At 41.3% G+C, this 25,794-nt stretch overlaps 1 protein-coding gene across 1 annotated transcript in view; it reads left to right on the forward strand.

Annotated features, from left to right (window-relative positions):
• DOCK1 (dedicator of cytokinesis 1) overlaps positions 1–25,794 on the forward strand; it is a gene marked incomplete at its 5' end in the record, with an annotated part of 272,626 nt that overhangs the window by 61,871 nt on the left and 184,961 nt on the right. The window contains 4 exons of the mRNA XM_080347839.1: positions 10,171–10,241; positions 12,596–12,702; positions 22,656–22,783; positions 24,699–24,794. Of these exons, the coding sequence (XP_080203965.1) occupies positions 10,171–10,241; positions 12,596–12,702; positions 22,656–22,783; positions 24,699–24,794 (402 nt within the window). The remainder of the gene's footprint in view (positions 1–10,170; positions 10,242–12,595; positions 12,703–22,655; positions 22,784–24,698; positions 24,795–25,794) is intronic.

Genomic DNA, 25,794 nt, shown 5'->3' on the forward strand with positions numbered 1-25,794 from the left:
AAAAAATAATACCCCCAAAATTGATTTGATTTTCTTCACCCGGGATGCAGGAAAAGCCGACAAACTTGCTAGCAAAGGCTAGAGAGATCCCGCTGCAATAGCGTCCGTCCTGCTCCGTGTGTTGTTTCCCATTCAGATCTCTGCAGATGTGCACAGGAACATCTGCTGTATGCAGTTGGATACATGGAGTGCACTGATAGATGAGCCAGGGTGAGGTTGCCCAAGCAGTGTGCTGGTGGATGCCTTTCAGAAGCCTTGACGACGTTTCATTCATTATTCATTGCTTTCATCTCCTTTGGACTCTAATTACTTAGCTCTTAGGACGCGTAATTGTTAGTATTGGCTTTTTCAGCTCGTGAAATTGCTTTTATTATGTCCGAATATCCACTGAAGCGTGGTGTTTTTTTCAGAAAATAAAAATGTGTGGTTCTATTACAAAGAATGCAATTATTGAATAGGTGGATAAATGGGTTTTCTTTGAGACAGAGCGAGGATGGCGTCTGTGGATCTTGCCTGACAAAGCTGTTGGAGTCTTGGCAGGGTGGCAGTAACCATGTAAAGTGGACATGACATTATAGGCTTCATTTAGTGTCTTTATCAGTGATCTGGAGTTAGTAGTGATGGACCATGCCAGAGAAACATCAGAAGGTCCCTACGAAACCGAGGCAGCCAAAATGGCAGCTGCAAGGTGGACAAATCTCACGCAGAAGAATAAATTAATCCCTGTGTGATGCTCTGCTTGGAGCTGGCAGCTGCAGTTTGGGGAAGACACATTGGAATCATGACTGACAGGTCTCCTGGGTCATTGTTTCCATGCGTGGTGGCAGATAAAGAAGCGACAGGGTGTTGTGTGTCAGCCAGAGGGATGATGAGAACATGGTAGGGCTGTCCTTTGTGGTTAGATAGCCATGGTGCGTCCACATCTTGCTTGCCAGGTGCTGTTCTGCTCTCTACCTCAGGAAATAGTTGAAGGGCTGCAGAGGACCAGCATTGGGAATTGTCCACCTTCCTGGCGGGTCAGCTGTCTGGGAAACTATTCTGCACCAAGTCCCCGTAAAAGAAATAGAATCATAGAACTGCAGAACCATTTTGGTTGGAAAAGACCTTTGCGATCGAGTCCAACGCTGCCAAGTCCAACTCTAACCCATGTCCCTAAGAACCTCATCCATGTGTCTTTTGAACACCTCTAGGCATGGTGACTCCGCCACTTCCTTGGGCAGCCTGTTCCAAATGCACGGGGATGTTAATTTAAAACAAGTAAAAGATATTTGTTAATTTCTGAAGCTTGCTGTCCCTGGGGTTATGGAGACCGATGGTGTCAGCAGGCTCAGACAGATCTACAGACCACAGGTCCATGGATGTTCTGAAGGGATGGGTGGAGATGCAGCTTCTGAAGGATGCTGGGGGAGGAAAACGGACCCTAGAAACTATAAATGCCATCTCCTGTGGCCAGTGTTGGAGTCCCAGGCTATACAGACCAGTGGTGTGACCCACCAAGTGTTTCTTATGCTGTTGGATGCTCTCCTTCCAAAGTTTTGTAGAACACTAATGAATATAAGCGGATACGTCGTGAGGTCCTTGTGCAGTTCAAATCAGCAGATCTAGTTGTAGCCTTTCAGGCTTTTTGAACTGCGTTTAATATATATGGAGGAAGCTAAATAAGTGTGTACAAAATAAGCCTGTTTGCAGAGATAAGAAGTTGAAAAGACCTACATAGAAAATTAAGGTGCTTCACATTAAAAGACACAGATGCTTAATTCACACATTTGAATATTTCTGCTTCTCTTTGCAGAAATTGTAATCTGGCTTGCTGGTTTATCAACGTGAAGCAGAACTGCCAGTGGAAAGTGTTGTGGAAATGTTTGCGACTTTTCTTTTTGGGCTGGTTCTACTTTTCCTTTTCCTCCATAGTGTATCTGTAGCCTTCAAGCTGACACCGTGCAGGGAGAATGAATGACTGCAGACTTATGTTCTTAGCAAGAATTATCCTTTATTCAAATATTTGTGTCCTTGTGGAGGCTGATGAGCTGTTTCTGACTGTAGGTTAGCTTTTCAGTTCCTTAATATTTTGCATTTAAATTGCCCCTTTTTCAGTTTGAATTTTTTCAAGGCTTTGGGTACATTTAAAAGAAAAGTTTCCCCAAAAGAAAACTCTGTGTATTGTACAAGGATTTAAAGTTGTAGAGCACAAAAAAGAGACTTAATTTCTACCTTTTTTTAGGATTATGGCTATTCAAAATTTCTTAGGGTAGGGGACAATTTGTATGGGTGGCTGCTTTGCAAACCTCACTTGAGTTTCAGCCTTTAAGGAAGCAAAATGAAGAATATTTTCTGTGCTTGTTAAGTGGTACTGAGCAGCTTTGCTGGCTGCAAGTAGGTATCATTGTGCACAGCATTCATTTCATTTTTCTCAAAGGAGATTGTTATTATATATATTTTATAATTAAATATATATTATATATAAATATTATTACAAAACAACAATTTAAAACCACTATTAAAACGTTCCTTTAAATTTGAGTTGTAGCGCCTGTATGTATCTTTACAATAGGTAAAAATCCATATATTCTTAGAACACAATTTGAGTAGAGCTTTACTAGTGTTTGTACCTCTTGGTGGACTCATATGTTGCGATCAAAACATTAAGATATAAGAGTGAATAAACCCCACTTTCATTCTAGGCTATAAAGGCAGCAATAGTCAGTCCTAAGCATTTGAATTTGAGAAGCTCGTTTGGGTATAAATTACAGTGTTCAAAATGCAGAGTTTGTTTTTTAGAGTTAGTTAACTAAATGTAATTTTTAGGGTGTTTTTTGTGTGTGTCAGTGGTGGCTGCAGTGGACACAGGCATTCAGAGGCCGCCTTTTACACTTGATTATTTTAAGATGTGCAGCTCGATATTGGGGAGAGAAATTCAGAGATTGGAGCTGACAGACATTTTGTTCAATCTCTCACTAACCAACTTTTCTTGCATGATAAATGGTAGTAGTCTGGAGTCATAATTTGAGAAGTAGAGAGATTAAACTTTGTTTTTCAATTAGCAGTTTGATTTTAAGAATTACTTGATTAAGTTGTGCAGCATTCAGTATGTGCGCATTTTCGATAGTTATAAGTACAGTGAACGTGCCTAGTTTTATTGCTATTTTCTGCCTATTGGTGCATGATAATGATTTGCTGGTGCAGCACGAGCTGAGCTGAAGCTGGGCGTGATATTTTGAGTTGAGATAAAAATGCTAATGTTTCCTGGGAGTTTGTTCTTGCATCTCTTTGAACCAAGGGCGGGGGAGCCAGCCGCACGCAATTGATGAGAACCGCTTGAGCCGGGCTTTGTTTTTAGGACTGAGCTCAACTATTCTCAGCAGGGTTCTTACCATTTGCTCTAATGTTTGCTCGAATATGGGACTTTACTGCTTTTCCGCCTGGCTGCGAAAATTTAGTTGTCTGTGCTTTAAATTATCTTGATAAAGTAGATGTGTGTATAAAATTATCCTGTAATGTGACCGCAGAGAGCAAGGGTGGAAGATGGTAGCGTTTCACTACTGTGAATTATTGTGTGTGGGGGGGTTTTTAGTAATCCTTGTCTCTTTTAACACATGATGTGTATTTCTCAGTATCCATACTGTGCTTTTTCCTACTTTAAATATTAAGCATTTATTGCTAAAGCCACAGAAAAGTATTTAAATAAAGACAGAGAACGACATTACAAGCTGCTGAGCTACCTAGGAAGAGACTGCACCGGCCTGCAGGGCTTCTCCAACAGGGCGAATACTTTATAAACGTAATTTATAATTAGTTAAGTAACAAAATGCAGCCGTGGACTGAAGTTTCTGTATCTTGCAGAACCAATATGGAAATTCTGTTGTTATGTTGTTATGTTACAATAATTCCTGGGAGAGCACAACACCACTTAACTTGTGATGGTGTTTTGTGCTGGTTTACACCAAATTTCGTGCCAGAGGCTCTGGTTCGGTTGGGATTTGAAATTGCTGGGACAATTAAGAAATAGTCTTCAGGCTTTTCTGGAAGTTGTTTCATGCAGCTGCTGACTGGGCTTAATTTGGCGGGGTTGATGAGTTTAATAGAACGGCGTCCGGGATGCTGCTTGAGCAGGAGGTGGGTGCTTTGTGCTGAACGACACCAAAGATGGAAATTAACATTAAAATCGTGTGCCAGTTGAGTCAGGTAGAACAAATTTATTGCTTCATCAAACAAAAGAGTTCGTAAGAATATCCCATATTTGGCAAAGAGATTTTGTGCTTAATTTTGGGGCTGGGCGTGTGGTTTGCAATGAGTGACTTTAGAAAATGGCGTTTTAAAATGAAGTATTTTTGCTTTTATGTGTTCAAGGAGATGAACTTAAATCCTAAACAAAACCTTTAGTATGCTATTCAGAATACATTTTGTTCAGTACTTTGGAAGTGTCGTTTGTTCAATCTAATGACAACCTTAAGTTAATATAGCAGTTTTCTTAAACGACTGCTATGAAGAAGCTTTTTTGTTACTGTTTTTTGACATTCCTTGTCAGTAGAAACCCAAAAATGGGGTAAAATAATTTTCTGTTGATGCAGCATTACTTTGCTGTAGTCTATTGCTTTGATTTCATTTACCAGTGACCATTGTTATCATGGTAGTAATTTCTGTTTTGCATTAATTGCTCAATATCTGTGTAATAATCAGAAGTAAATGGGAAGAACACTGTTCAATTCTGATATCCAGAATTGTAGAGAAGTGACTTTAAGCTGCTTAGGAAGGCTACCTTATCTTATTTTAGTATCCATTCGTATGACAAACAAGTGGTAGATCCTGTTAACTTTACCCATTCCTGTCTCATTAAACCTGCCTGGAAATGAACCATCAGGCAAAAGAAAAAGTTGTGGCAACATAAACCAAACCAACCTGTGTTATTTAGCTGAAGAAGTTCAGGAAAACACAATTAGCTGTGAAGTCATTGTGTGCACATCAATGAATTTATCTTAAAGGTTGCAAAGGGTGACTGCTCTAGATAAAGAGGTGCTTGTGATGGTTGAAGGAATAAGTTGCAATTATTCCGTGTGATGATAAAACCTTGGAATTTTGTCCTCTCTATTGGCTGTGCAGAGAGCTGTGACCATCAATTATTGCTTAATTTATTCTATTTAAGGCAAAGCTTTGACTTTTCTGGCCCTTATTATTTTCACTTAGTGAGGTTTATTTCTTAGCGTGCTTAATTATCTTTCTTTGTAGTTTTGAAGGGTATGCTTGAAGCACGACACCCATCGACGGAGTGATTCAATGGGTTGTATTGGCAGCCGCTTCATGGAATAAGTGTCAGGATGGTTCTTTTCATCTGGATGTACTTTGGCTGCGGTGTAATACATTTATACATAGATATGGGATTCCTAAGGGGGAAATGAAGACGTATTTGTGGAATTGCACAGCTGTGTGTGTGGCTGGGAGGGAGAAGGGCTGAGATTTGGTATCAAAAGATACTTTGAGTTCATTCCCATTCACATGCGCTTGTTGACCTTGTGCTGATCCTTGAATCACATCTCAGGAAATAAAAGAAGAATTCCAATAATACCTTAGCAGTCAATATAACAGTGAGTTATACGTTATAGGCTATATAAGGTTAACACAACAATAGGAAAAAAATGCCTATTATTCAAATGTTGTACACTCTTGTTCCCGCTTTCTCCCCCTTTTATTCTTCCCGTTTGCTGGTTTATTTGTGTGCTCTGCAGTACTTAAAATGAATGATTTTGTAACTTGATAAGGGGTAGTAATAATTTGTTCACTTGTTCACCACAAAGGGCGAAGCCCCTTTGGCCAGTGAAACTTTTATTATGGCCCAACTTGAAACTTATGTGTAATTATTGCCGCAGTATGTGAGGCTGGTCCAGCTTTGTATGTGTAATTATTACCAGAACCTGATTGATTAAAAATCGGGAGAATTAAGGTTCTTCATTATTGTATTTAATGCCGTTGTCTAATTTTCAAGTGCTTTAGGCAAAGCTGTGTAAGTATGATGAAATTAAGATTTTGATTTGGTTTGCTCTATACTTGCTCCAGAGGTGAGCAATTGGAACCTTCGTCCGGTGCTGATCAAGAGGAGAAAGTAATCTAATTTAATTTCTTTCCATGGAAAAACCCCAAACAGATTGCTTATTTGTTGGTTTGTTTTTCCTGATGTTAAATGACAAGGTGAGAATAGGTTCTTTTGTCTGCTGAATTTAATATTCCTCACTTATGTGTTCCAGTATCCTGGGAATAACCAGAGTTACAATTGTGCTCCTGCTAACAAAAGCTGCAGCTTCTAACAGAGGAGAATCAACAGCGAGAGCTGCTCTTTTGCAACAGTTAATAGCAAGAAAAAGCTGTTTTAATAGACCTTTGGATTACACAGATACAGATTTAATCGTGGGACTGCAGAGCCTACTTGTCCCTTCATACCATCATATAATTGAGACAGTTGAGATTGGAAATTGGGAAATATACATCCAGAATTTTCTTTAAACTTTAAGGTATTCAACTTTAATTGGTTTACCCGCAAAGTAGAACCTCAGTTGCTGATAATTGCTGCAACTACAAGCTTTAAATCGCTGCTGTAGTTTTACCTGATAGCGCTTCATTTAAGCTATTAAAGCGTTAATTTTGATGGCTGTGCCAGTGCCGCGTGAAATTTTAATTCAAGATATAAAACGCGAGCTCTTTTTTAGTACGCGTTCCTAAACATTTATTGCTACATGCGTTTGAGTGATAAGCAAATAAAAACACAGCCATGGCTGCGGTTTGTAACTGGTCATTAGAGTCCTCATCCATCAAAACACACAAGCGCGTACATAATGGGACTATTTGCATAATTACAGTTATGAGCTTGATTTCCGAGCACGTCAGGAGCCCTTTAAGCACACGTGGAAATGTCTGATGATCGAACGTGACGGTTTAAATGGACAATGAATGAAAACGGGAACACGTTGTAATTTGCTCCTGACCTATTGATGTGTTTGGGTTTTTGCTCTTCCAAAAGTGGTCGGCAAACTTCTCACCTTAGATACTTCCAGTTATTTGACAGGTTTCTTTCTCTCCTGAAAAGCTCATTTTGTACAAGCAAGAGATTTACTGGATTTTGAATTTCTGCTGTTTTTCTGCTGTTTCTGTGAATACTTCAATGGGTGAAAAAAAATCACAGCTTTTCTTTAATGAATAACAAACACCAAATAGTATCAGCGCTGTGGAAATATACGCTTTTATTTTTCTTTTATTCGAGCAATATTTGGGAAATTTGGGGGTGCCGAGGGTTTTGATTGCGGGGTGACAATAAAACCCTGGCAGATGTATTGTTAACCTCGTCTCCTCCCCGTTCCCCCTTTTCCCCTTCCCACTCAGCACAGGCGATCGGGAGGGAAAGAAGGACAGAGATAAGAGTTGGAAACATCAAAAATGTTTTACTAATGCTACTAATAAGAATAGAGAAAATAATACAAAATATACAAAACCAATCTTGAAAGTCTCAGCAACTGCAGAGCCGGCACCTGAAGTCCTGGACTGGACTCTGCAGCCAACCGGAGCTGGATTCGGTCTGTCACTGGCCTCAGTTCGCAGGGACGACTAGCAAGGTCCTCTCCTAATGTCGGCCATAGGGAAAAGGGATGAGATCCTCGTGATCTCCCACTTCTATATGAAGTATTCAGGTGAATGGGATGTTATACACAGTTGGTCAGTTTCTTGGTCACCTGTTTCTTGTCGCCTCTCTTGTGAGATGTCCATCCATGCTTATCAATAGCTTCACATTCTATTGCTAGGTTTACCAAAACATGTGTCTGGTTCTCCAGGAAAATGCAGCTCATATGAAGCTTGAGCTGACAGGCAAATTCACTAAAAGAGAAACTTGTTTTTAGCAAAACCAGGACGGGGGGTTTTACGTTTTACTCATTTCTAGTTGACAGACTGAATTTGAGAACAGAATTGAACGTAAAGTCTCACATCACACGTTTTGTTCTGTCTGTTTGCAATATTTCTGTGATAATGAATATTCAATGAAGAAGAAATTCCCGGGTTCACCTTTCAGAAGAACGTATGCGCTGATTTGAAGAGGAGTGTAATGTGCAGTTAAGTTTTTAAAAACGTAATATTTTAACTGGAAATTTGTTCAACTGTTATAGCCTCGTGTTTTCCTCCAGGACGGGCTATATTCGGTGCTCGCTTGTCTACATATCACAGAATGGACTGGGTTGGAAAAGACCTCAGAGATCATCCAGTCCAACCCTTGGTCCCACTCCAGTCCATTGACTAGATCATGGCACTAAGTGCCATGTCCAATCTCAGTTTAAAAACCTCCAGGGCCGGTGAGTCCAGCACCTCCCTGGGCAGCCATTCCAATGCCTGACCACTCTCTCTGCACAGAATTGCTTTCTAATCTCCAGCCTCAATTTCCCCTGGCAGAGTTGAAGCCCATGGCCCCTTGTCCTATTGCTGATGCCTGGGAGAAGAGCCCAATCCCCACCTGGCTAGAACTGCCCTTCAGGTAGTTGTTGAGCTCAGCTCTGAGCCTCCTCTTCTCCAGACTAAACAAGCCCAGCTCCCTCAGCCTCTCCCCATGCTGAAATAGCAAAGCTTATAAAATTCCTAAAGAATCCAGTAGTGCTTTCTTATCTAGAGAAAAAAATGGCGTGAATTGGTGCTTTTGGGTATGGTTTTGGACATGGATATTTGCTTTCTTAAAGCATCCAACCAAAATCACTTCAATCTGCATTTTTATTGAGAAATATGTAAATGAAAAACCGCTTCATCCATTATTCAAGAAAAGGCATATTTTGTATCACTGATACCTCTGCCAATCTTATCTAAAGATATGCAAATGATTTAATTAAAATAATTATACTGTATAATATACCTGAACTTTGCTCTAAAATAGGATATATTAATCATTAATGGTACTTGTATTTTTAGATGGAAATACAAAGTATTTGATTGATAGTAGATTCTAAACTTCTTCTTCCCCCCTTTTTTGCTCAACACTGAGATGTCCCTTGTGACTGTCATTAAACAATTGACCTTGTGTGTTGAAATTTGGTTTAAAATTACTTGGGTTGTGGCAGAAAAGTGTAATTTTTTTTGAAAATAGCCAAGTGGATTTATATGTTCCTATGAGACAATACTCCTTGAGTCTCTTTCCTACTCCCTGCTATTAACAACAACTACTAAATAGGATTTTTGTCTCTTGAATTCCTCTGAGTTGTGTAGTGAAATCACTTGTCATGTCATGGACTTCAGACTAAAAACCAATTTGATTAAAAAAGAAGAATATAAAGGCTTGTCTTCCTTCTAAAGCAAAAGGACGTGGAGCACATGGTGATCTTGTGGATGGAAACTGCGAATTTTAAGCATTAAACCCACAAACAGAAAAGCCTTGTATGGGGAATGAATCATTCCCCTTTTTGAGGCAAAAATCCGTCTGTAATCAACTCTGATATTATCAATAAAATGCAAAGCAAAGGGAAATAAGTCTGGGCTGCTGTAGTTTATATTTGAATTATTGAGGGTTGTTTTTTAGGCTGTTGTGAACTTCAGGAATCTCAGTAAGTACAGAGCGTGTGTATTAAGGTTGAGATCAAAACCAAAGACTTTCATCTTAGGGTTTCTTATTTAGAACATTTTCTCGTCTGTTATTTGAAATAGGACATTTAAATCCATTTGCAGACGAAGGAAAAAACCCAACTTTATCTGATTGAAATTATTGTTTGTGTAGACTAATTGATTTTTAGCTTTGGTGTTACCAGAGGTTCGTTTAATGTTTTCTAACCCAAAGTGTGTTCTGGCTTGACTGCGTTAAATTGCTGGGCAGTGATTCTTAATTGTGGGAATTTTGCCTTTGACGCCAGTAGGAGAATGTTTAATGTAGAAATAAGTAACTAACTATTAATTGCTACTAAAAAACGTGAAGACAAACTCAGTTTAAATGACTACAGGTAGTTAAAATATGAAATGTCTGTTTATATCTTGTGAATGTTTTCATTATACCCTGTGGAATGGAGCGACAAGCCAAGTTCAAGGGGAGTTAGAATGACTGCAGTTCCATTAGTGGCTACCAAGAACTTACTGCAGGGAAAATGTCAGTTGCATATTTTTGTTTCCACTGGCTTGAAAGACACATGAAATTCAGTGTTTATTTGTTGATTTTATGTTTTTTAGGGAGCAGCACTTAAATACTTGCCAGCTATTGTCAACGATGTGAAATTAGTGTTTGATCCGAAAGAGCTCAGGTGAGTAGTTAATGAAATGCATAGTGTGAACTTCATCTACGTCTTTATTTTCCATATGCATACATACATGCATATAGAAAAAAACCTATATGGAGGCAATGAAATATGTCCACCTCCACAAATAGCCTGTTTTTAACATAACATGTGTGGCATCGAGGTTTGACAAATGTCCTGCCAAACTGTGCAGTCTCATTGCATATAATCATGTAATGAGATGACAAGAATTATCAATCGGGCAACTGACATCAAAACTCTGATGCTTTGCGCTTGACCCTTCACTGTTTCATGTATAAATGTGATGTAAATGATAATTTTGGTGGTGTTCACTGAACCCGATTGCTGGATTGACATTCCAGGAGCTCATAAACACGGGGATGTTGTTAGGAAATAGAAAAGGATGATTTTTTAGAACGAAAAAGCAACAGGGAAGCCCAATCAAAACTAGTATTTCAGGGCCGTTAGGAGAAGGGAGCGCGGAGGCGCCACAGTGTGGGGGGTGTTTGGAGGCTCCAGGGGCACCCACAGCCAGGGTGGGGGTGCAGAGAAGCTTCTGGAATGTCCACAGTCAGAGCTGATCAGCCAATAGAAACAGGACTCTCGTTGAGACTCCGCCCATTGTCGCGGGTCTCTCGGAGCAGGAGGGAGATGCTGCCCCCGAGCCCCCCCCCGGGATGGAGCCCCTGCCTGCCGTGCTGCCGCGGGGTGAGTAAAGTTAACCCTCGCAGGATTGCGAGTGTATCTACTTCCCGTGCACATTTGCACGTGTAACTTTCCGTGCTCAACATGAGCACGTGTAAAATTAATCCTCGCAGAATCACAGGTGTATTTTCCTTCCGTGCACATTTGCGTGTGTAACTTTCCGTGCACATTTGCGTGTGTAACTTTCCATGCACATTTGCGTGTGTAACTTTCCGTGCACATTTGCGTGTGTAACCTTCCGTGCACATTTGCGTGTGTAACCTTCCGTGCACAATACGAGCACGTGTAACCTTCCGTGCACAATACGAGCACGTGTAACCTTCTGTGCTCAATACGAGCACGTGTAACCTTCCGTGCACATTTGCACGCGTACCTTCTGTGCTCAATACGAGCCCATGTACTTTCCTTCTGTGCACATTTGCATGCGTAACTTTCCGTGCTCAATACGAGCACCTGTCTAAATTATTTCCTCGCACAATCGCGAGTGTATTTCCCTCCCGTGCTTCCACATAAGCACGTGTAATATTCCGTGCACATTTGCACGTGTAAGTAAATTAACCCTCGCAGGATTACGAGTGTATTATAAATTTACCCTTGCGGAATCGCGTGTGTACACTTTCCTTACTCACTACGAGTACGTGTACGAGTACCCTGTTGTCCCTTAAACTAATCTCGGGGTACCTCCGTGACAGTGGTATTAGAAGGTGTTTAAATTGAAGAAAAAACCCATTTTTAGTGAATTTGATTGCACAAGCTCTTCTATATATTGTCTATTTTCATTTCTGTATTCCGGTGCTCAAAACATAGAAAAGATAAAGTAGAATTAAAATAGATAAGTGTAATCTCAGTCTAACATTCCAATGGCCTGAAGAACCTGGAGTTCAGCTTCTGCTTGCCTGTACCATCAAGTTTTTACATGGTCACTTATGCTTCCTGTGGGCCCAGGGAGTAGCTCTCTTACAGCTAAATCATAATTTTAATATGTGATACAGCAAAAGTACTGGGAAAATCAGCCAAATGCCAAATACCAGGATTTGGCCTGTTTTACCCCAAACGCTCCTTTTCATTTCCCATCACTTGGAATATTTAGCTTGAGGTTGAATAATACTTAGAAGTGAAGGCTCCATGGGAAAACCAGGAAAATGCAAGATTTTAGGAAGCGATTCAGAATTATTGAAAAGTCTTTTTAAAATGTGTATTATGTGAGAGCTCAGCTGATGAGGGTGATGGGACTTGATCATCCGAAAAGGTGTGTGTTTCTGGGTTGGTGTTTTATTTGTTGGTGAAAGTTTGTAACGTGAATTATCATTACTTAAAAGTTCTTTGGCTTGTATGGTCATGTGTTATTCCATGAATGTGAAGTGGTGATTGGAGCAAAGCGGCAAGAGCGCAAAGAACTGAAATTTGCAGTCTAAAATCTTAAATGAAACATTTGAAAAGAACGTAAAACTGAGATAAAAGGGAGAGGGCAAAAGACGCACAAAAAATCTAAACAGACATATTAAGGACAATTCATTTATCTGAAATTCCTGCAGAACTTTTGTGCTTGGAAAAAGAAAATGATTGCTTGTTCAAAATTATGTAGTTGTTTATCTTTTTATTTGCTATCACGTGTTTTTTTACGTTTTAATATATTTTTCCATGTCTCTTTGTAGCAAACTCTTCACTGAATTCATCCTCAACGTCCCCATGAGCCGTCTCACCATCCAGAAGCTTTACTGCTTGATAGAAATAGTTCACAGTGACCTCTTCACGCAGCACGGTGAGCGGGACTCTGCACCATTACATTGTTGAGTTGTTAATTGTGTCCAGACCCCGGTGAGCGCGAGGTTTGTCCTTGTTGCCAAACACCCTGGAGGTCACAACCAATTAATGTTGTCCCATTAGAAGGACGAGAAGATGTAAAATAAGTGAGGAGATGCTAATTGATGCTTATTGCAGGTTATAGACCGTAAAGAAGTGAAAGCAAAGCCTTGTAATTTTTAATTTAAAAGGGTACTGAGCATCCAGTGTTATTGTAACTTTAACAGTGATGTGTTTTATCAAAAACTATTAATTCAGCTTGTGTGCTCAGTGACGTTCTATGGAGAAAATGGAAGTTTTTGGTGTTTCTCTCCCTTTAAACTGTCCCCTAGCTGGAGTAAAACAACATATAAAGCTTTTAGAATGTGCCGTTCATCCGCTCTTTATTTTCTCCTTTTACATAAGTGGGCCAGGGAAAGGTAAGTTCAAGCACTTGTCCTACAGATTTATTCATTTGAGGTGAAATGCTTTATTCTTTTTCTAGATGACTGCAGGTTAAACTAACCTAAACTAAGGGTTTGCGTGCTGCCAGAGGGAGTTAATGAGGGAGGAAACAGGCAATGGTCCAATGATAAAGGGAATTTGAAAGGATCCTTCTGTCAGAAGAAAAATAGTGAGGCCAGGTGATGCAAAGTGCTGTTAACACAAACTTCTCAGGTTGCAGTTTGAAGAGTGTTCTTGGTGGGCTGGCTTTGTACTGGCACCTCTTACACCAGGTCAGGCAGTGTCTGCCCACAGCTATGTAACTTTTGCTGGATCTAGTAACTTTAATTTCCTTCCAGTTACCAAACAAGTAGAAACCCAACGCAGTCTGTGCTACAGTCTGTTATACTCCTTAATTTCACAAAACTTGATGTGTTATTCTCCAAGTTTGATTTATAACATCTACCTGTACAATTATTTCATCTGCATTCAAGTTTAAACCTTAAAGAAGTCCAGTATGAATTAAGACTAGAAAACAGATCTTGGAGACTCTAAACCTTTCAAGAAAGAGCGTGAGCTTTTCCATAAGGAAACCTTCAGTACAGTTACAGTCTCGCTTGGGCAAGAAGGCGTAATACAGGTTGTAAAGTTACTTGCTGTGGTTATGGATGGTGATGAGGTGAGAATGAATCTCTGCAGAACAGTCTGCCAGCCGGGTCACCACGTACTGCGCCAGCAGGTCCAGTTGCAGTTCAGCCCCATCAAATGGTTTTATTGGAGTTGCAGGGTTGGCAAGAATAAAAAGGAGAAATGCAGATGGAGTTGGTGTTGTTGGGGGCGTGTGTAAAGTGGTAGTAGGCTCTCTGAGAGCCTTTCAGTGTTTGCTCTTTCAGATACATACCTCCATGTTACTTCTTCCCTTTATTCCCAATTTGCTGTTTGTGTAGTAATTTTTCCTTTTCCTGGATGCTTTTAGGTTGCAATGTCTTCAGGGCAGAAGTCAGTAATATATTACTTAATATATAATATATTATTATACTTTAATATTATACTTGACTGTCTTGGATAGGAGGACAATGAGAACTCAGCTAAAACAAGACATCATGACTATAAAAGTCACTCCTAAGGATGGCTGTGTGGCACATCGTATATTTACTATTTTAATCTTTGGCTTCCCTTATTCAACCAGTTTCATTCTCAGAGGTGGAAGGAGAAATTGTGTGTGGCTGACTTGTTTTTAAACCTAACTCTCAAACTCCACCATTTGGATTGCAGCGAATGGTGTAGCCTGGCATTATTGAGCTCCTGAGAAATGTAAATGAATCTGGTCATTAATCTGAACTCAGTCTGGTTTTGTTGACAGAACGGTGCTACTTAATGGCTTTTGGATCTTATCAGGAGGATCCTAACCAGGGCTTATCCTGTATTTAATGAAATATAACAAGGGCAAGTGTAGAGTCTTGCATCTGGGCAGGAACAACCCCAGGTTCCAGTGTAAGTTGGGGAATGAGCTGTTGGAGAGCAGCATAGGGGAAAGGGACCTGGGGGTCCTGGGGACAGCAGGGTGACCATGAGCCAGCACTGGGCCCTTGTGGCCAGGAAGCCAATGGTACCTGGGGTGGGTTAGAAGGGGGTGGTCAGTAGGTCAGAGAGGTTCTCCTGCCCCTCTGCTCTGCCCTGGGGAGACCACACCTGGAATCTTGTGTCCAGTTGTGGCCCCTCAGCTCCAGCAGGACAGGGAACTGCTGCAGAGAGTCCAGCGCAGCCACCAAGATGCTGCAGGGAGTGGAGCATCTCCCGTGTGAGGAAAGGCTGAGGGAGCTGGGGCTCTGGAGCTGGACAAGAGGACACTGAGGGGGGACTCATTCCTGGGGATCAATATGGAAAGGGGGAGTGTCAGGAGTATGGAGCCAGGCTCTTCTGGTGACAACCAGGGACAGGACAAGGGGCAGTGGGTGCAAACTGGAACACAAGAGGTTCCACTTCAATATGATAAGAAACTTCTTCATGGTGAGAGTGGCAGAGCCTGGCCCAGGCTGCCCAGGGGGGTTGTGGAGTCTCCTTCTGTGCAGACATTCCAACCCGCCTGGACACCTTCCTGTGTAACCTCATCTGGGTGTTCCTGCTCCATGGGGGGATTGCACTGGATGAGCTTTCCAGGGCCCTTCCAACCCCTGACACTCTGTGAGTCTGTGATTCTTCCCCAAAGGGCTGTGGGGCATTGGAACAGGCTGCCCAGAGCAGTGCTGGAGTCACCATCCCTGGAGGGGTTGGACAGATGGAGATGAGGTTCTCAGAGACATGGGGCAGTGATGGACTCAGCAGTGTTGGGTTAATGGTTGGACTTGATCTTAAAGTTCTGTTCCAACCGGAATTATTCTCTGATTCTGTGATTGCTGCTGCTGGGTGCAGCGGTGACCTGGCCGTGCGCAGTCAGCTCTGCGCTGCCCTCCCTTCTGCAGCCTTATGTCTGACCTGAAAATAAATTAACCCTCCCATCTACAGCCTTTATTTAAGTTAGATTTTCTTTTCCATTGCTCTGTGGGTTTGTGTTCTTATTGCTAAAACGTACTTCGACTGCCTCTCCTCCTCCTCATTGATTCAATAATTTTTAACTGATAGGCAGTACTTTCGTATAAGTATCCAACTAATTCTGTATCATATTGCAGAAATGAGATTTTCTTTTCTAAAAGCAATATGCAGTGCGGGATTGTGGAATTGATGGAAAGCTGTAAAATGTTCAGAAAATCAAACAGCGTTTCATCAGTGTAATTCTGTTGGAGAAAAATTCTCTAATTCTGTGCTTTGAGAGGTCAGAGAAGATTTATTTGTGTCTCCAGAGGAATTAAAATTCAAAATACATGAATTTGTGAAGGTCGAAGGATTTTGGGGTGAGAGGGGCGGGTGTGTGAAATAGTTTGCTAAAAGTGGAGCTTGAAGGAGGGTATTGGTTGATGGATGATTCAGTGGTTTTTAGGAAATCAGAAGAGTTTGGGACCCTGGCTGAGAACACATTGTGGTGGTGGGGTTTGGATGCCTTTAGAAAAGGATGTAAATATAGTTTTAAAATCTGTTCACTTTTCTGCTTATGTCATGTGCCAATTATGTGTTTCCTTTGGAAATTCTAGGGAACTTTTCTTCTTGTATGTATGTAAAGCAGCAAACTTTGGAGACCAAACTTTCTTCCTTTCGTGTCCCTCTTCCCTCCAAAACAACCCATCTCGACCCCTGAAATGGAGAAAGCGTTTTAGTTCAGCACCCGAAACAATTCTGTGTTGCAAAAGTCTTCTGTAAGAGTGTCCAAATATGAGTATGAATTTAAAACTTAGCATGGAGCAGCTTTATAATAACCTAATGCATATTTTCACGTCTAAACGTGTAAGTACTGGTAGTTAAACCAAGTGTCTCATCCTTGCAAACTTCAGAATTTTGAGGATTTTTTGTAAATGGTGATTTATCTGATTTGTTTTGTCCCATAGAGTGTTTGGTTTTACAAATGGGTCCCAGCTAATTAGCACGTGAGCTGTGTAGCTGCTCTCTTCTTAAACAGTCAGGAAATCTGGTGATTCTCCATTAGGAAATGGTTTCTCTATTAAATATCAGTAGACAGCACGTAGCATTCCTAAGAATTCTGATTTGTAGTTATAACTCAAATTACAGTCTCTTGTCTCCATGCTGTGTAGCAGTAGCGAGGTTACTAAGCATATGTTTTATTTCTTTGACCACATTAACTACATGAACCATAAACCAAAGAAACAATCTGTCAGTGTCCCTCCAAATGAAACTTCTTTAAATTGACAATTATTGCATGCGTTCAGCTTCAGCGTAGTTCCTGTGCCGGTGTTTCATGCGAAGTCTTTGCTCGGATGCTCATAAATGCCTCCTGAGCATCCTTTGATAAAGATTAATATTTTATTCTCATTGCAGGTTCCTGTGACATCAATCATTGTGGTTTGGACTTGTGCAGTAGAGAACAGATGTCACACTGTTGTTGTCTGTAATCATTGTGTGTCACACGAGCTATCTTCAGAGCTGGCTTGTGAGCAGGAGGCTAATGGTATAGACTATGGATTTATCAAGGTTGCCCATTAATCATTGCTGGGCAGCATGTGTGACAGGCTGATGAGGGTTCACCTTTCCTCTTCTCTACTCCTAAGTCATCAAGATACAGTTGATCAACCCAGTGTTTTTCAAAATAGTTTATAGCAAAGGACGCACTTAAAATCTTATCGCCTCGTAGAGCATGTTACTGTACGACTAGATTTATTTAAAAATATATACAGGTATTTGTGTGTTTGTGGTGGGTTCCATCTTTGAATTTTGTTGCCTTCTAGGTCTTAGGAGGAAAGACTGAGAGAGCTGGGGCTTTTCAGCTTGAGGAAGGGAAAACTGAGATGGGATCTCATCAATGCTGATAAATATCCCAAGGGTGGGTGTCAAGAGGATGGACCAGACTGTTCAGTGGTGCCCAATGGTAAGATGAGGGGTAACGGGCACAGACTGAAACACAGGAGGTTCCATCTGAACATGAGGAGAAACTTCTTCACTTTGAGGTGCCAGAGCCTGGCCCAGGCTGCCCAGAGAGGCTGTGGAGTCTCCTTCTCTGAGACATTCAAACCTGCCTGGACCCACCTGTGTGATCTGCTTGGTGACCGTGTGTGAGCAGGTGGGTTGGACTGGATGATCTCCAGAGGTCCCTTCAACCCAACCAGCCTGGCATTCTGTGAAGGATCTGGAAAACCTTCAAATGATGGAATTGTGTCAGTAGCTGTTTCTGCTTCAGTTTGAAGTGATCCTGGGGTCTATTATGTGAGGGGAAGCCAATGCACAAAGGTATCGGTCTGTTGGATGGGGTGCCATTGCAGTGAGGAGCTGCAGTGGGGGCTCAGCCGCCTGGTGAACCCCAGGTCGTTCTTCTGATACCCTGCAACTAACCTTTAAAAACCGCAAGAGAAAGGAAAATGGGTAAAAATCATCCAGTATGTAAATACGACTGTGTTACCTACAGATGCTGAGCATTGTGAAGTACTCCTTTGATTTTAGGCGTAACTTTTGTCTTTCTATTGGCAATATTTATTGCCTCTTGCATACTTCTCCTCTGCAGACATTCCAGCCCGCCTGGACACCTTCCTGTGTAACCTCATCTGGGTGTTCCTGCTCCATGGGGGGATTGCACTGGATGAGCTTTCCAGGGCCCTTCCAACCCCTGACATTCTGGGATTCTGTGATTCAGAGCAAGCTCTATATCACTATTTTTTTCTTAATGTAAAAGTTCTGTGGGTAATTTGAGGGCTGAGTAATTTTTGGCAAGATTTCACAGCATTGGTGCTTGCACAGTTCTCTGGGCTGTGGATGTTGGGGTTTTTTTGTTGTTGGTAGTTTATGGGCTTTTTTTGTTTATTTGTTTTTAAAAATTTGGGAAGGTTTTGGATCTTTTTATCAAGTACCCACCATACATTGGTTGCTTTGTTTTATCCTCCCGTGTTCTAAAACCTGCGACAGCTACCAAGCACGCAGCAGATGCTCACTGGTCATCGGGGAAGGCAGAGAGCACAGAAGGTGCTGACTGAGAAGCGTTGTCAAGTCCACCCAAGGGAACTTCGCCTTTTGTACACGTTGTGTAATTCCAAATGAAGGAGTACGACAAATCAGTTCGTTTTTCCTCTCTCAGAAATTTAACGGGAATGCCCTATTGATCAGAGCGAACTCCAGACAACCCAACTCGAAGGTGACATCGCTGCAATTTTCACCTTCTGCGTGCCCACAGATATTGAATTGATCTTTGACCGTTCTCTGCTAGTGGGGCTTGATGGGGACACGGAACATTTTCAAACCTCTAATTAGGGGCCTTTGTAAGTTATTAAAGATTGATTCACCTCACAGGTGCTACCAAGGCATGTTCATATGTCTTTGCTGGAGTGCTTAGCAACTGAGCGTCAGGGCTCTTTCTTTCCCCTGCTATTCATCAGGTGCTGAGTTGTTGTTTTTTGGGTCTATGCATTTGAAATATGTGACAGCAAACTATTACTTGAAATGCACATATATAATACTTTACCGTATTAGGACAGTTTGGAGACTTTGTTTATGTATAAATACCTTTAGAGCATTTAATGAGCAGCCCGGTAAATTCAGGGAATTGTGTACAGCAGAGATCACCACCTCCTTTCACTTCTAATATCTGCATAGAATTAGAATAATATAGTTGTAAACAAATAATGGGAGCTTATGATGAAGGTGTTTCTCTGTTACCAGATTTGGATCATTTGTAATTAAATTCTCTGCTACTTGATGCAGAAAAATATGAGGGCATGTGATAAAGTCATGGGTGGGCGTATTTCCCCTTGTAGATACATTGCAGAGTTGAATGTTGGTTTCTTGAGGCAAAAATTTCAACAAGTGCCCCATGATTTTTCTCCTTTCAGAGCTATAAAGCTGGAGGTTAAATGACCAAGAAGCAATTAAATAGAAAAACTCTACGTTGAAGGAACTAACTCTTCAACGTACTTTCTTTGAGAGATCCCACTTGCATGTTCCAAGTGAACGTGTATTTACAGGAGTCACTTGAGACTGGAAAATGCTTCTCTTGAGCTGTTAGAAGTTGGCTGTACTTATCCACTGTTATTTATCATCCTCCGTGCATGAGCTTACAGGGCAAAATGCAGATGCTGCTGTTTCAGTTCCTCTCTAGCATCTTGTCGAGATGGAGTGCTCTCTATTCTGCACTATAGTGTGGTTTTTCTTGATTATTCTTTATGCCAGTGACTTTTATTTTTCCCTGCTGCGCAGTTTGCGAGAGCAGAATTCCAACCTCTGTGCTGAGTATCTTGCCATAGGGATGAGTCTGTGGGGTTTTCCTCCCGTGACTCTTGACTGCTCTGTAGGACACAGAGGTTGTGGTCACCGATGGCCTGGGAGTCCTGCAGAAGCTGCAGACAATAGTTCAAGTCATTGCAGTGGGACCTGGGCAACTTGATTTTGGGTCAAGATGTCCCTGCTCATGGCAGGGGTTGGACTGGGTGAGTTTTGAAGATCCCTTCCAACCCAAACTATTCTACGGTGTTATGATACAGTTTCTGGCGGACTTTGGGCAGAAGCTGTTTCCCTATGAAGTCCATCTTTGTCTCATCCATCCCCTTTCCTTCTCTTTTTGAGTGGCAAAAGCAAGTCCTCTCGAGCCCGTGCCTTCATAGACTCATAGAATGTCGTGAGCTGGAAGGGACCCACCAGGACCATGGAGTCCAACTCCTGTCCCTGCACAGGACACCCCACAGGTCACCCCGTGTGTCTGAGGACGGTGTCCAGCCTCTTCTTGAACACTGTCAGGTTGGGGCCGTGACACCTCCCTGGGGAGCCTGTTCAGTGTCCAGCACCTCTGGGTGAAGAACCTTTTCCTCATGTCCAACTGACCCTCCCTGGCACATCTTCTGCCATTCCCTCAGGTCCTAAATCACTGAGATTTGTCAAGTGAGAGTAATTTTCACTTGGCCCTGAGGTTGTAATGCCCGTATCAATTTTTCCCACTTGAAGCCCAAACACACCACCATAAGCAAGTACCAATTGATTCATCCTTGGCACTCCTTTGCCTCCTAGCTGTCAGGTTTTTCTGGTACCTTCAGTGGATATTTAGGACTGGTGATGCTGCCTTTTGCATCCCATGCTTGTAACCAGCTGACTGTCAGCTGAGCCTCACTTAACTGAGATTAACTTCTTGTTTTTTGGTCCTACACTGTCTGTTGTGTGCTATATGTTACTCTCACTCCTGATGTTGGGCTTGTGATACTGTTCCGGAGCTATTTAAAATCCTCTTAAGTAAAGACTTAATTCAGCACTCATGAGCATTTGTAAATGTTCAGAGGCTTCAGCTTTTGTGAAAATAATCTCTAAGCAATGATATAGTCATTAAGGACTGCCATGAAGCCTCCTCTTGTGAGTCATCCATGTGCCATCAAGTCCAAGCAATTTGGGTAATATCATTAAAAAAAGAGTCGGTGTGTTATATCTTTTGTGTGGCTGTCAAGAGCTTCATCCGAATTTTCCCAGGTCCTGTATTAATGAGAGATCTCATGGGCCGACAGCCAGTGTAGCGTTTGATAAAGTGGATCCTTCGGTTGTGTTTTCAGAGATCATCTGCCAGGTGGATTTTACAGCACAAGGGCAACTTTTTGGAGCGACCTGGGTTGCGACAGCATATGTCCATCTGTCAAGAAAATAAAACTGTTATGTTTGAAGATACTGTTCACCTGTGTATGCACTGGTAGCTGTGCTGTTTTCTGTCTGTCTTATGGATATGACTCCTCTGAGAACAATCTGCCTGCCAGCTTGGTGATTCTGAGACACTGTTCCTTCCTTAGGGCACAGCAGAGCTTGCACCTCCTTCCAGACCCACCTGAGATACCTGGGCAGATTGGGAGGGAAAGAGATTTGGGAATTGGTGTCCAGTAGGGCAGAATAGCTGCAGAAATCTCATACTTTTCTTCTGTTTCTGTTCTACAATATTATTTAGAGGAGGTGGAAAAAAACCAAAACGCTCTTAATTCCAACCCGTCCCTTCCTGCTCTCCGTTCCCTTACCCAAATATGTTTCAGTACTATGCTGATGGTTTATACATTGTGTAATTTAAATACCGTTATTTCTTGCTGAGTAAATCAGGTTCTGATGAACAAGAATAACCAGTTCCCTCCGTTGGGCATGGATTTATTTGAGGGCTGGGAATGGGGGAGGCTGGAAAGAGCAGGTTCCGGGGCTAGGAATGCACCTGGGTCCCTGCACTACACAAGGCAGTTTGCAGGTTTTACATTCACTAGATTAATCACATCAGTGTTACCTGCTGGTACGTTTAGGAGCATCAATCGTTGTCCTTATTTCCCTTACCTTCTTGACTCAAGCCAAAATGTTGAGCTCAGTTATTGTGCTGTGTCCATTTTCCTCATCTCTCTGCAAGTCCTGTACTTGCCTTGTAGAAACCACATCTGAATACCAGCATAAAGTATTTCAGCAACATATTTTTGAGCCATGAAAGACCATATCATGCAGCTGAACGTTCATCTGAATACCATCCTCCATCTCGGTCAATCATATTTGTACACTTGTGCTATTCCGCATTGGGAACCAGCGCAGATGAAGTAAAGGATGTTTAATATACTTTACCAATGCTCAACCAGACAAGCAAATGGGAAGTCATGTGTAATGCTGTGGGATGGCTCTGGTTGGGTGCCGTTAATCAATGTTTTTAAGCAGAGGCAGTTAACATCAGTACAGTGCTTCTCCAAATGCCCTTAACCTAATCACTTCATTTTTTACTTACTTACAGCTTTTTCAGGTGTCTGTTTTGGGTTGAAAAGCCAGTGACTGGAAATCTGGAAGAAATCTGGAAGTTATCTTATTTTCCTAGATGTTCTGTCGTATGTAAGCGCCGAAACAGGTTGACTATTTGAGCAGGGCGATGAAGTTGTTCAAAGCTGTGTATGTAACCTGGTGTTCTGTGTGCAGACTGCAGGGAAATCTTGCTGCCAACGATGACGGATCAGCTCAGGTATCACTTGGAAAGACAAGAAGACTTGGAGGCTTGTTGCCAGCTGCTGAGTAACATCCTGGAAGTGCTTTACAAGAAAGATGTGGTTAGTATCTTACGGTTCTGTGATGATTAGCACTTAAATTGATCTTAGAATTAACTCTTGATGGCTTACATTTTATTTTCTTATTCTTTTCCCCCCTAAGTCTTCTTTTTGGGTACCTTGTGATGAGGATGTGTCGTGTGACATCTCAGGATGTTTATTACTGTTTTTATTACAGCACTGTTGTCCAATAACACTTTTCCAGACAGTGGTTAGGTACTGAATAAACAGATATTTTTAGGAGTTCAGCCTTTCCCTTCCACCTCTACCAGGTGGAAACATGAAAAATACTTGATTTGTGCATGGTGGGTTTTTTTGTGGTGTGTTTTATGTTTTTGGTTTGTTTTTTTTCCCCATGAGCATTTTGGGAAATGCGCGTTTGAGTTGTATGGATATATATGAACATATACTCTTGTTGACACAGCAAACCTGTTAACTTTCTGAAGTGTCATTTAAAGTTAGTTAGTGGAATTCTCAACCTCCATGAGAGGCAACATGAATTGGGATGTGGTTGATTCTGCGTGAGTATTACAACTAGTGTAGGTGTCTTGTCCATTCTGAATGTGTAATAAACGTAGGAGAAGGTTGTGCAGGAGAACCCACCCATGTGGTGCCCTGAGCTGGTCCACAGGTAATAGTAATGTGTAATAGTCCCTTTTTTTGGTCTTTTCTTGACTTCATACCAATATGGGAATATTAGTGCTTTGCCAGAGAGCCACAATGATTTGATGCTCTCTTAAAGAAGTTTGGGCTGATGAGGCCACTGCCTGAACTTTCAGTGCTACGTAGGATTGTACAGTAATTTAGCTGGAAAGGGCTGCAGGGGTCAGCTGCTTACATGGGTATCTAGCATCTTATTTGACTTATTTTTGGGGTTTGTTCTGATTTTGTCTCATTTTTGAAGTAGTTGTGTGGCACTGAGGTGGCTGTGTTGTTTCCTGTAGACATTATCCCAATGACACATTGTTAGCAGCAGGAGGAAGAGTCTGTGCAGGAGCAGTAGCTGTTTATATTTGTACTGATGATGGATCATTCTTCAAATGAACAAATGCATTTTTCATGTATGAGAGTCTGCCTTTGGTAATGAAGCTTAATCCAATGATAAGATGTGGGTTATTATACAGATCCAGGGGCAAGAAATAAAATGGTTCATGGAAATATTTGATGGTCAAGAAGCAACACAAAGATGCTGCTTTATTTAGATAATTATCTGAGAAAACGCTTGCTAATATTGGCTCTAGTATTCTTTCCTCTTTCCATCTCACAGACCCCAATTGAATTCTTCTCCAGACTAGTGAAAATGATGAAGAAACCTGTTTATAAAGATGGGAGCAGAGCTCATCTGTTTCTTTCTCCCTGTCTTGTATTTTTGGCTTCAGTTCTGTAGCCGTCGTTCTGCACGCGGTTTCTGAACCTGTTCCTAAAAGCTGGCTGCACTAAATAGTTCATTTTCAACTCTTTCAGAAATAGCAGCAGCTGCCTTCTGATACAGAAATATTAATTTGAAGCAATTCGCCATTCCCTAACCAAAGTTTTGCTTTGCTTTTCTGTTTCTTTTAATTGAGCTGTTGCAGAATAAGCCCCCAGATTTGGTAATGCCTGTGGGCTTCTCATGTGGGAAAAATGACTTAGGAAAATAAAAGTATTGGGTAACTAAATGTCATAGACTTTGCTGTATTTCCAGGGACTTGCTCTTCATTTATATCATTGCAACAGTACATGTTAATTTATCAGTAACACGTATTAATAAAATAGCCTTTGCATAGTGTTTGTTAAAACGAGAGGCTAATTTTCTGCTTTTGATCAACAGCAGTGAGTGATGTTTTATTGAACTTTCACAAGACGGACTGGCATAAATAGTTCAGTTGTGCTGGTGTCTGCTGTATCTAGTTACCACTAATTTATACTTTTTCCTTAGGGGCCAACACAACGACATGTCCAGATAATCATGGAGAAGCTGTTGAGGACAGTAAACAGAACAGTCATTTCCATGGGACGTGATTCGGAGCTCATTGTAAGTGTCTTTTGATGTAAACTTAAATACCTCTGTCGCATCTTTTTTTGAACCTGACTGTAATAGGATTTAAATCCCAGGCGACCCAAAGCAATCAAAACCTTCTGCAACCGTCTTGGTGTTCAGTAAGCTGGAAAACATTGACTTGTCATTTTTCCTGTGCTTTACACGGGGGGAGAAAAAGATATTTAAAAAATATTGGTGGTCAGGTGATTTGCCAGATTTTAATGTCCATCTTCACCAAAACGATGAACTATTTGTAATTAGCAGCTAAAAAGTGCAGAAGTGAAAGACTTGCACATTTGTTACTACACCAGCAATGGTTTGACTCTACAAGCATTCACTTGACTTTTTTGACTACAACTGAGAACCAGGAGAACAACAGCATTTAAATGACCGAAGAATAGAATAAAGCCCCAAATTATTACTTTTTGAAAATCCAGAGGAAGGACTGATAGAATAATTGCAACCCATCACTTTATAGCACTGTGATTTTTAAGGCCTGGCATTTGAATTTTTCAACTATATTATTGATATTGGTCTAAATAATGAAACAGTCGGGAGGCCTATTGACACGTAACATGGGGATATACCTTAGTGTGGTTTTGCGAGTCTCACTGTGTGTTTGCTTTTATCTTATATTCTTCTTTAGGTGTCTGCATATATAGGAAGCTGGTCAAACTTGACCAGGTTTCTCATCTGTCTCACAGCTACATTAATTTGGTTCAGTTTGGTTCGATACACTGATTACTTTCTTAAAAAAAGGTTTTATTTGTTAGTTGTATACATCTGAGTCCATTAGCACTTTCTGGTTTTGAATTCTCTGTTCTTTTCCGATTTTATTTCTCCATTTAATTGCACACAGTGATATTTGGCTTATGAGAAAGTGCTTTGTCCTTAGTTACTGCTGTTTACGTGGCATATGGTGGTGCGTGTGTTGGCAAACATACCACAATTTTAGTTTTGTCTTCAGTGCGTCATCCACTACCTTTGGTTTTGT

The sequence above is a fragment of the Nesoenas mayeri genome (genome assembly GCF_963082525.1).
Source record: "Nesoenas mayeri genome assembly, chromosome: 7".
NCBI classification, from domain to species: domain Eukaryota; kingdom Metazoa; phylum Chordata; class Aves; order Columbiformes; family Columbidae; genus Nesoenas; species Nesoenas mayeri.